The following is a 12651-nucleotide window of genomic DNA, read 5'->3' on the forward strand; positions in this document are numbered from 1 at the left end:
CTACAGTCTCCTACCACTGGGTTTTGTGTGTGTGTGTGTGTGTGTGTGTGTGTGTGTGTTGTTGGAATCTTCATATTGTGTTTCCAAAGAGGCAGTGTACAATATCTACCGACATCTTATCAGAACTGGGGGAACAAAACAACACATGACAGCGATGAAACATGCCAGCCGTCTTCTTTTTGCAGCAGCGGTATTGATTCCTAGACGCGTACTTTCAGTTGATGATGGGGATGTCTGCAAAGTTCAGAGAAAGCAAAGAATAGAGGAGGGGGGAAAGTGATATTTTCTTTTCCCCATTCCAGAACGCACACGCGTTCGCGCGCGCGAACGCACGCATTCATATATGCATAGAGAGAGAGAGAGGGGGGGGGGGAGGGACGAGAAGGGGGGCAGATGAAAGTCAAGAGTGGGTTGGGTAGTTGTAACACAACGAGACAAGAGAAAAAGCCCCGAATAGAAAGATTTCCAGATTTTGACTCCCTCAGGACGCCATACATTCGAGCCGTAGCCGATGGCTGAAGCCTCTCCGCCACACCTCCCCCCATGTAGTATGGCGACCAGGGAAATGTAGGGGAGTAATGTCTGCAGTAAAGGCTGACCTTTTCCCCAAACGTTCGTTCATCTTCATCCCCTTATGTCTGCTGCTGCTAGTTGCCGGCGCAGCTGAAGAGACGGGCTATTTTGGAGATCGAAAAGATTTCTCTTCTGGCCTTTCTGCCGCTGGTCGGTGTGTCACGTGTTTTGTCCTCCTTGGTCCGTCATGTCGGTCAGGGGATTTGCTTAAAAAATAGAGAAAAGAAAAGAAAAACAATAGAATAATTATTATATAGGGTGACAGCTGTCCCTTTGTGTATACCAAGAAGCTTTTCTGTGAATGTTTGATGTCTTAGCTTGATCCCGATACAGTAGGTCAGAGCTTCCAGGATAAAGATTTGTTTCTCATTGATATGTGATATCTTAGCTGGTCTATACATAGCAGGTCAGTTTGTTGGTGTGTTTTTTTTTTGTGTGTGTGGGTTTGTTTTTTTGTTGTTGTTGTTTTTTTTTGTTTTTTTTGGTAGGGTGGGGGGTGATGGGGGATTGGAAGGTGGGGGGTGGGGAGGGAGATGAGTTTTCCGAGACTCTGTGGTCTGGTTTATAACTCAGGAAGCTTTTGAAGACAGGGTGATGATGTTTCTAGATTGTAGAAAACTTTCGGAGATGATTTATGGTACACATTACGGATGATCAGTTTTACTTGTAAAGCTTGGGGGGAGGGGGGTTGTAAGTTGTACGTAATAGCTGTATGCTATCAAAGAAAACTGGGGAGCAAATATCGCCGGCCCGATCTTATTACACTGTTTTCTTTATTTCTACTAAGTGTTTAAGTGTTCTGCTCCTCGAAGCTTGATGAAATGGTGCACACGCTTTGCTTATTCCAGCTGTACATTGTCTCCAACAAAATCGAAAAACAAAACACGCTTCGGTTTGGATAGAAAGATACTCAGTCAGTTATCCAGACAAGGGAAAATCACATAATGAAAAACAAACAACACACACACACACACACACACACACACACACACACACACACACACACACACACACACAGAGTAGAAATACCATCACCCCAACGTATTGGAAACTGTCCACACACACACACAAAATCACACTATATAAACTCCACAATCATTCCTTCTCCAGCCCATGCATCGCCTGGAGTTCCACGGACCCGGGTTCCGCTATCACGTGTACTGGCGCCTCCGGGGTAGTCTGTCCTGGGACAGCGAGGTGGTGGCCGATCCCGCCAGGGGGCACTTCGAGCGTGAGGTGAAGGACGTGTACGAGATCTACGAGATCCAGGTCCGTGCCGAAAACGAGCTGGGGGAGGCCCACCAGCCCCCTTTCACCTACCAGGGGAGATCTGGGGAGGCCGGTGAGAAATGTTTATTTTGATTTTTTTTTTTAATTGTTAATGTGAGAGCTGTATGACCAATGGTTTCTCCATTACAATAGGAAGTCATTTACAGCTTAGTCTTTTTGTGAAGGAATGACTCTCAAACTAGGAGGCAAGACTGCAACTGGCTCTTAGTGCTGCAGCCTTGGGGGCTAGCTAGTTGGCCTTTGGGGGAACCATTCCAACACTGACTGTTCTAAAAACCCTCTTGGCCGAGAGAGTGGGGGGTGTAACTTGGGCAAGACATTCTCCACTATAATCAAATTCTTGGGACAGCAGTTGCCTCCTCAGCTGTTCTGATGGTCAAGGTCGGACACGACTGACTATCATACATATTGTTGTTGATGAACGGATTGTTCAGAGGTTAGGGGTTCAGAGTTTAAAGCTTTGCACGAAGTTCAAATTTTTATTTAAAAAAAAAAGCAACACGCAGGCATCAACCTTAATCTCTGCCAATATAGCAGTATACTCCATGTTGCCAAGTGAGCTAGTAATTTCTGAAACGAGTCGTTTTCATTTTCTCTCTCTCGTTTTTCTCTTTGATATTGAATTTGCTGACGGGCATTTTCAGTGAGCCGAAAGAAATGTTTCTGTTTGGGTTGAAGCAGACAATAAAGTATTTTGAATTGAACTGAATTGAATTGAACTGAATTATTTCTTCTTTTATATATATTTCATCCTATATACTTGCTTCAAATAGTTAAACAGATCAGTAAATTTCTTTAAACATTGTCATTATTTAATTCTATTTTTTCGTCTTATTTTCCCCCCACCCTACCCCCCAAACCCACAGAGCCTGAGATCGTGCCGCGTGATTTCCGCCGGGACCCCTCCAAGCCTCTGGAGCCTCACAGTGCTCACTTCATCTGGGAGGCCGTGGACATCACAGACAAGATCCGGGGCGAGTTCAGAGGATACAGAGTAAGTCGGAGTTGCTTTTACTTCCCGTTCCTCCCAACCCCCACCCCCACCCCCACACCCACACTTATTGATGACAAGGAGCAAAATCTTAGTATCTTGATGGTCTGAAACCTTTTTCGTGCTCGGTTCAGCTCAGTACCGTTTACTTTAGTTCAGAACGGTTGTCTTTTTGGGGGTTGGTTGTTTGTTGGTTGGTTGTTTTTCTTGGAGGAAAGTGAAAGAAAATGCCCGTGGTCAGATTACTGTTATTTCATGTCAGAGAGTAAGTAGCAGGTAAGCATTCTGTTTGTTTGTTTCTTTTCATTTTTGTTATATTTTATTTAACCCAGACAGGTTCATCAAGAGGCATTGCATTATATCTGAGGACGGCAACAGATGAGAACTGTCTTTTGTTCTGAACTATGGTTCAGCTGTGGAGCTGTGCTTGGGTAGCGCACAGTACACAGAGTTTTGTAGCTAGTGATGCTTATATCTGCTCTATTCACATATGGTGTTGTATGGTCGTAACCATGCAACCAAGCGTTTTGTATGCTTGTTTATATTTGTATACTCTGTAACACCACATGTTTATTGTCAATTGAACTTGCACTCTCAGTACATATATATATGAGTTCTTATGGGATCTCAAACCATCATCATGTGTTCAAGCTCTTCATTTTGTTTCTTTTTAAACTGCATCTGCAGTCATATACATTTTGAATGAGCACACACGTTCCCTGTTGCTCACAACCCCACAACGTTTGCTTTACTGTCGTTAACCTTGCAAAATGGATGTCGTGTTCCGTGGTGTCACATCCCTGTCTTGTGAGCACAGAGAGTCACTGATGTGAATCCTTCCAAACATGCCCCGTGCAGTGTCATTTTCGTTCCAATTCAGATTCTTACCCTGTAGACACACAGGTCCACTGATGTAAAATGTTTTTGCACTGTAACCGAGACTTTCACTGAAGTTCAGAATTTCACACTCCGGTTAGATTTTCGCCTGTTTTCGTAACCTTCTGGCAACACTGATATTTGGCCTCGTGCTCTTTAGTCCACAAAGCTTCACGACTTTAGTTAAATGCACCATTCCTTTATCCCGTAACCCTACCCTTCCTAAACGATCTCCGCCCTCAAAGATTAAAGGTAAACGTGTTTATTATAAATATCATTCCAAATACCACCAAAAGAGAAAGTGGGGTTATGTTCACCACCACGTCAACTTTCTTTTTTTTTCAGAATAGTTTGGAATTAGTTCGGAGGGGGGGGGGGTATCGGGAAAAAGAGTGGAGGGTATTGAAATAGTTCTGTCATTTTTGTTAATCTCCAACATGTATTGCATCTGATCCTTGCAACGTAAACAGGTATGTAAAAGGAAATGGGAAGGTGGAAGAAGGGGTGTGGACATAGAATATTTCATGATTGTGTTCATCATGTGTGTGGACATAGAATGTTTCATGATTGTGTTCATCATGTGTGTGGACATAGAATGTTTCATGATTGTGTTCATCATGTGTGTGGACATAGAATGTTTCATGATTGTGTTCATCATGTGTGTGGACATAGAATGTTTCATGATTGTGTTCATCAAGTGTGTGGACATAGAATATTTCATGATTGTGTTCATCATGTGTGTGGACATAGAATGTTTCATGATTGTGTTCATCAAGTGTGTGGACATAGAATATTTCATCATTGTGTTCATCATGTTTATATATTCCCCCAAAAAATCATTAAAGGAAGAGCATGGAGAAGGGGAGGGGAGGGGGAAGGAGGAGGCGTAAGGAATTTTTTCCTGTTTGTGTGTTTATGAACCCTAACGTTTTGTTCTGTGACTCCCCCCCACCCCCCTGTTCCCACCCACCCCTCCACTTCCAACCAACCACCCTCCCTCCCACCCGACACCCCATCCCCCCAAAACCACACACCCACACCCACACCCACACAACCAACCCAACCAACCCCACCCCCCAAACAACAGCTGCAGTACTGGAAGTCAAGCGAGGGCCGCCACAAGATGCAGGAAGTGGACATCTCGGTGACGGCCGGGCGAGGCCCTGGGAAGGCGCCCGTGGTCAGGGCCAGCCTGATGGACCTGCCGGCCAACACCCCGCTCAGGGCCCAGGTGGCGGTCCGCAACACGCACTACACGGGCGTGCCCAGCATGACCATCGACTTCTTCACGCCGGAAGGCAGTGAGTGGCTTGTATTGATGACTGAGGACGATGATGATAACAATGGTAGTAATAATGATAATGGAACTTTATCGGTGGGCGGGCGGGGTGGGGGTGGGTGGGGGGGAGCTAAGGGAGGGGGTTTATCTCTCCAGGTTTTGTTTGACGTAATGATGTAGATAATATGTAATGAATGGTAGTTTGATATCTGTACAAAGTCACTTTCATACACCGTAATGGGGAAAACAATAACATCTAATAACCAAGAAACCTATCTGTATAACTATCTTTCCTGCCCGTCATCTACATCATCATCAGCAGCAGCAGCAGCATATCATCATCAGCAGTATCATCATCCTCATCATCATCATCATTATCATCATTATCATCGTCATTATTATCTATTATTATTATTATTATTATCAGCTCCCTCGGCCGTGCGTCGTCTGATAGCCACGGAGGTGGAGGAGGAGCATGTGGTTCTGGAGTGGCTGCCCCCAGATAACCCCAACGGTCGTATCCTGGGCTTCGACATCGGCTACCAAGCAGGTAGGCACACACACACACACACACACACACACGCATACATGCACACATACACGCACACACACAAACACAAACACACACACACACACGCACACACACAAACACACACACACACACACACACACACGCACACACATCTGTTTCTCTCTAAGCCTGATTCTGTCTCAGTCTATGTCTATCTTTGTGTCTGTCTCTGTCTCTCTCTTTCTGTCTTGCTCTTTCCTTCTCTCTCTCTCTCTCTCTCTCTCTCTCTTTGCCTCTGTTTGCCTGTCTCTCTCTGTCACTCTCTCTCTCTTTCTCTCTCTCTCTCTCTTTCTCTCTCTCTCTCTCCCACTTTCTCTCATATGTACACATAAACACGTAAGCATTCACGCACCATCACAAATACAGATCTTCACACAAATCATCAAAGTGTCTTAAAACTGCGTTCTATTTGTATTCATGTGATCTTTGCAAATCAGTACCAGAAATAAATGAAATTAACTGAGAACTATTACACGAATACATCCCATTTTTTTGCCCATGATGATAACAGGGTGATAGTTTCAACCGGGTACAAAAAATACAAACATGTTTTACGTCAGCAATAATCACCGTTAGGTCGTGAACATTTAACTTGAAATTGTGTCTATATACAGCCCATTTATGGACCATGGTAATGGAACATGGTAATTGCAATTAAATCAGCGTTGTCCTTTTTTTCATAGTTTACTTTAAACAATATTTTCCTTGCTATATATAACATAATAATAATAATAATATAGAAAGAAAAAAACAAGCTGGATAGATAACCAGACTTTACCGACTAAAACCTTTTTTTTTTCTTTTTTTTTTTCTTTTTTGTTTAACGGCATGAACTTTTTCCATTTCATAATGTCAGATTTGTAAAATCGATCACGGTTTCTCTATTTTCTCTTTTGCATTGTGGAAAGAAAAAGAAAAAAAATGTTCGTGCGTCATTGTGAAAGAGCGTGTGCTAAGCTGAGAAACAAAGCAGCGGTTAACTAGAGAATGGGGAACCGTCTTCTGACGAAGGCAAAGGGAGATGGCGCTGTCAGCAAAAACGAGAGTTGTCTTCTTTCTTCTTCCGCTTCTTCTTTCTATTTCTTCTTCTTCTTCTTCTTTTCCTTTGTGAATCCCCTTTTCTTACTTTGTCTATACTTGTCTTTCATTCTGTCTATCTCCTTATATATATATATATATATATATATATATATATATATATATATATATATATATATATTACTCTTCCTCAGCACATCTCTGTCTCTTTATCTTCCTTCTATTCTTTCTGCTGGCCTTTTCTTCTCCCTCCCTCCTCTTCCTCTCTCTCTTTCTCTTTCCCTCCCTATCTTATTCTCTCTCTCCCCTGACACACACACGACACCCCCCCCCCCCCCCCCCCCCACACACACACACAGACACACACACACACACACACACACACACACACACACACACACACACACACTGAGACATTGAGAACAAAAAATCGAAACTTGAGCAAAAGGGGGAAGAAAACACGAAACACACTCCCTCCCCCTCCCCCGCCCCCCCCTCCCTAATACATAACTGACGCACAATGTTCAGTAAACTTTTCAACACGGTTTTCTTTCTTTCTTTCCACTTCCAACCCTCCCTCTCCCCCTATCCACCCCTCCCCTCTCTGCAGTGGAAGGCAACATCGTGGGCGAGGTTCGGGACTTGAACTCTCGGATCACAGACCCCAACAAACTGTCGGCCAGAATCACCGGACTGCAGCCCAACAGCGTCTACCGCTTCATCGTCTGGGCCCGCACCAGAGCTGGCCGCGGAAGGATGTCCTTCGTCGACATCCATACCAAGAGAATGACTGGTGAGTGGAATACAGAACAATAACGCTCGGCTTTTGTCAGAAAACATCTGCTGGAGAGTTCTGTGCTTTCATGCGTGACTCGTGTAGAGGTTTGTCACGTCACATGATCTGTGTTCTCGAAGTTGATTGGCTCTCCTCCTCCTCCGACGAAATTTCGAGCAACGAAGGCGATCGAGAGAGGCAGAACGTGCGAAACAGCAGGCTTCTTTTTCTTTTTCTTTTTTGTTAAAAGATTTTTTGTTCTTTTTTGTGTGTGCATACGATGACACTTCATTGACCAGAGTTTGTAGCAACGGAGGGTATCGATTGAAGAAATGGAGGACAGCATATGTTTGCTGCTTTTGTCTGTGTCGATTGCCTTTGGCATTGCTAGAATTTCGAGTAAATGTTAGATGAGCCTGCGCAGATCCAAGATGGCCGCCAGTTTGGGAGGTGAGGGGGAGTGGGGGGGGGGGGGGGGGAGCAAGTGGGCTTTTGGGGACTACCCTAGCGCCGACTGCCCTAAATCCCTCTTGGTCGAAAAAGTGGGGATGTATCTTGGGCAAGACATTCACTGTAATCAAATTCTAGCTCAGATAGTCGGACAGCATTTACCTCCTCTGGTGTTCTGAAGGTCATAGTCGTACACGACTGACTTTCACACAAATGGTCTGGTCAGATGGAAGAGTGGAGGCAGAAGGGGTGGGTGGGGGTTATTAGGGGGGCGGGGGGGGCAGGGAGAAGTTTAGGAATGGAGGGGCGATTGCCGAGTAAAGAGTTGTTTCGTATTAAGAAGCGAAAAATGAAAAAAAAAAAAAAAATGTTGCTTTTCGTTGTCGCAGTTTCTTTTCGGTTTTTGGTACAGTCTTTTTGGTTTGTGTGTGTGTGTGTGTGTGTGTGTGTGTGTGTGTGAAGCCATTTTGGCTTTTTGATGATCTACAAATCTCTCATAAAAGCGGTTAATGCTTTAATGATTGAATACTTGGCTTCTTGAAGGACATAGTTATTGGGTAGCTGGCTGGTTCCCTGTCATTATTCCAACCAGGAAGTCTCCTCTGTACTGCACTGTTAGGCTGACCATGAGTACATGACCTTTTAGTTGATTGATTGAAGGGATGGGTTGGCATGCACAATCCTTACTTGCTCTGATGGGAGAGTGAATTGATGGCCGGGTGAAATGAAATCAATATATCAGCGGAAAACAAGACTTTCACAGCTTTGACAAATCAGAATTAACTCAAGACAGGAATAGGCAGCGTTCCAGACGAAACCCAAGTCGTTAAAAAAAAAAAAAAAAAAAAAAGAAAAGAAAAAAGGTGAAGACGAGAAACTTGGTACGTCAGTATATATCTGGAGGAGCTGTCCTAGAAATGCCGTGACGTTTGCTGAGAACTGATATTATACCACTCCTATACTTTGTTTTCTGGTGCCTAGCGCGGCGACACTCCTAGCTTTTTCTTGTGGGGGGAATCTGGAGCGAAAATTGATTTTTATATGCATGTTATTTCGGAGCAGCGGCGCGAAGCTTCTTCATCGATGAACTTCCACTGAACTTCTTTCGTCTGGTTGCCCTTTTGGTCAATGAACTAACACTATTTTCATCCGTTGGTGGTTTTGTTGTTGTTATTTGTTTGTTGGAAATTTTTTTTAGGGAGGCGCGGGAGTTTGGGGGGGGGGGGGGGTTCGAAGTGCATCTAGTCGTTTCAATATAAGCCCAATCGATATAAAGATCATAAATATATATTGTTGTTTAAGATAACAAGCCGTCGGTGGCTTGTGTGGAATATTTTGGTGGAATGTTATTCTATTCCTGTCTTGCAGTCCATCGAGCTTGTTTCTTTGTGTTTTCGAAAGTACATTACGAAATTTTAATTTATGCTAACGTTGAGCATCGTGAATCAACAGAAACACTCTGTGAAAGACGTCAGTTGAAAATAGCAGGGCGGCAATAGTTTTATTGAACTATCGCTTTATCTATTTTAAGAATACTGACGATAAATCCCAAATTAGAATTGTAGACCTTTGACAGAAGTGGTTAGCCTTACTTTGCAGTTTCCAGTTCTTTGTTATTTTCGCTCGTCGTTCTGCCGTAGAAGCATCAATCGAGAGTAAGCAAGGGAGGCGACCTTTTCGATCATAATAGCTTTCCATGACATGATCGATAAGAAGCCAGGAATTCTTCATAATCAAACACTTGCATAAACACACACGGTCGCTTGCGCGCACGCGCGCGCGCACGCACACACACACACACACACACACACACACACACACACACACACACACACACACACGCCATGGGCGAGAGCTTGGAACAACTCAGTAGGAAGAGGAGAAAGATTACATTAGATACGTAACTACAAAAGACTTTAAAACATTTTCAGTGTCTTGCTGGTAGGTGGGGGGTGGGTGGGGGAGCGGGGGGACGGGGTAGGGGGAATAGAAAAGAAGATTGACAGAGTTATCGTTATGTATTGTCTGGAACTTGAAGCAAACTGGCATATAAATTGTCGGGTCTTTCTGACGACGACCTTTACGTAAGAGTTATTTCAGTACGCGTTCTGACGAGACAGGAAAACTTCAGCAGCTTCAAAACTGTCGTTGTTCGCTTGTGACGAAATAAAGGCAGGGCGTTTCCCCACTTTTGCCTCCTGGGCTATAACTGTTCACGTAATAATTACAAGAACTGTTCTGCGCGGTTAGAAGGGATTTGCTGTTTCGGTGCTCCTCTCTCTCTCTCTCTCTCTCTCTCTCTCTCTCTCTCTCTCTTCTCTTCTCTCTCGCACGCTTGACTACTAGATCATGGGCGTGTCTGGTACTTTTTTCTGTAGTTGATGCTTGTGACGTCATTCCGGGGTGAAAAAAAAATCGAGGTCGACGGAATATTGTGCAACGCTTGCTTCGTCACATGTGTGCAGTCTATGAAGTGCCTCGGCATCAGGTGACTCGGGCTACCGCTGTTATTAGACAACACAGAATTAATGGTGGCGTCCTGTCCCAGCCTACCCATCTATTTGACATCCCAGTCGACAGGAAATTGAACCAGTTTGTAGAGACAGTGTGAGAGAAGGGAGATGGCGAAAGAATTTACAGTTACGGGGTAGGGTGGAGTTAAAGAAGATACAAATGTAGTCAGAAAAAAGTCTCCGGTAAGGGGGGAGAGAGGAGGAACAGAAAGAGAGAGGGAAGGGAGGGGGTCGATAGAGAGAGGGCAGGAGGGAACGGGGGTGGGGGGGGGGGGAGGGGGGCTTGCAAAGAGACAGAGAAGATCGAAACAGCGACAGGCAGGCAGAAGACACGCTGGACTGAAAGGTAGAAAGAGAACCCTGAACAGGTGGAAGAAGAAGACCACTCCCACCCCTATCCACCCCCCCCCCCCACACACACACACACGCACACACCCAACCCCCAACCCCCAACCCTAATCGGGGACAGTGTCAGACCGAAGCACGAAGCACCCGTGTTGGACGAAGAACGATCCCATTCCAGTTGCAAGACGAATCACACACACCTCCCTCCCCCACATCCACACACATCCACCCCCACCCCCATTCCACTTCCTCCCTCCATGTCAGCTGGTTTGGGCACACCAATTACCCTCCGCGTTTATACCTCTCTTGTACGACCCCGAGTATCGTTCTCCCCAACTAACAGCCGGGGTGACATTTGGAAATGCCAGCTCCCCCCCCCCCTTTCCATCATCCATCCTCCCCCCTCTTCTCCAGCCCTCTCATGTCCAAGGCTACGACAGGAGCAGGCTGTCTTGATGTGCATGTACCAAGTGTCTTCCGTAAGTCCGTCCTAGGCAGGCTGTTTGGTGCCCGTTGATGAACAAGTAGCGCGAGGAGAGGAAGGGGTGGGGATCTGGTGGGGGTGAGGGGGTGGGGGTAGGGGAGATAGGAGTGTTGGATACAGTCAGCAGTTTTTCAGTGTCGGGGTTCACAACTCGAAGGGGCAGTCTGAGGTCCTGCTGCTAGTTCTGTTTTCAGTGGTAGTGGTTGTCTTTCTTTTGTGGCTGTGTCATTTCGTGTATTTCTTTTTGTAGTTTTGCACAAGATTGCGCATACACACGCACGCACGCACACACACACACACACACACACACACACACACACACACACACACACACACACACACACACACAACACACACACATACACACACACACACACACACACACACACATCTTCGTCTAATATCACTTACAGTATAAAAAAAGACGTTAAACTAAAAAACGAACACACACACACATAAACAAACAAACACTGTAACAACAACAACAACAACAATCACAAACAGAGCGGTGTGTCAGGCCTATATAGCTATTAACTGGACTCTCTCTAATGCATCTCTTGGTTTTTCTTTTCTGTTCAGGAGGACGCAGCTTCTACACACACTTCCTTCCGTCCGGGGCCTCACCGCAGTCCACGGTGACCTCATCGCAGCGTCATTGGGCCCTACTGCTGACGTCATTATGCACCATCTGGTTCACGCTCAGGACATTGATGGTCTTCCATTAGCGCCGTGTTTTGCAAGAGTTTTAAATCCCCAATCCCCCCATGCCCCCATCTCCCTTCTTCCATCCCTAGCCCTGTTCCCCTTTTTCTGTTTTTTTTTTCTATTTCCTGTCACTCCCACCCCCCCCTCTACCCCCCACCTCCCACCACCAATTCCCCGCATTTTTTTTCTTTCGGCCAGTGTGGTTGAAGGGCTCAGACCCTTTAACCAAGCTGATAGAGTGAGAGACTGTTCTTTGAAGCGGTTGTGATTCTTGGAGGGATGAGGGTGGGGTGGGGTGGGGGACGTGGGGTGGGGGGGTGGGTGGGGGCATTTGGGAGGGTGGGAAGTTCGAACACACATTGCGGAATGAACGTTTGTGTGTGTGTGTGTGTGCGTGCGTGTTTGTGTGTGTGTGTAAATAGATAAAAGAGCGAATGTCAGTTTGTCTCTGAACGAATGACCAATCAGATAAAGGGACAGCTGTGTGACAGAAAGTCTGTGTGAATAAATAAAGAGTGAATGTGAATGCATCTCTCTTGCGAATAGCCAATCATAACTGGACGGTTGTATGTCTCTCCGGAATACCACATTCGTGTGAAAATATAAATTATTTTGAATTACCATCACAATGTACTTGTGAGGTGTGATGATAATGGTGGTAATTCATGGCATCCTTGTTGTTGTATCATCATGACAGTTATAATGTTGTATCGTCAGAGAGACGTATTCGGGCGAAACGTTAAAAAAAAAAATCAACAACA

General features: G+C 45.2%; 1 protein-coding gene across 2 annotated transcripts in view; it reads left to right on the plus strand.

Annotated features, from left to right (window-relative positions):
• The window catches only part of LOC143299859 (neuroglian-like), a 43292-nt gene extending 31143 nt beyond the window's left edge, over positions 1–12149 (plus strand). For both annotated transcript variants that reach the window (XM_076613348.1, XM_076613349.1), the window contains exons 5-10: positions 1684–1915; positions 2730–2857; positions 4818–5031; positions 5437–5559; positions 7229–7411; positions 11765–12149. In XM_076613348.1, the coding sequence (XP_076469463.1) occupies positions 1684–1915; positions 2730–2857; positions 4818–5031; positions 5437–5559; positions 7229–7411; positions 11765–11910 (1026 nt within the window). In that variant the 3' untranslated portion in view covers positions 11911–12149. The remainder of the gene's footprint in view (positions 1–1683; positions 1916–2729; positions 2858–4817; positions 5032–5436; positions 5560–7228; positions 7412–11764) is intronic.
• The last annotated feature ends 502 nt before the right edge of the window (positions 12150–12651 follow it).

Source organism: Babylonia areolata, chromosome 25, assembly GCF_041734735.1.
Source record: "Babylonia areolata isolate BAREFJ2019XMU chromosome 25, ASM4173473v1, whole genome shotgun sequence".
NCBI lineage: Eukaryota > Metazoa > Mollusca > Gastropoda > Neogastropoda > Buccinidae > Babylonia > Babylonia areolata.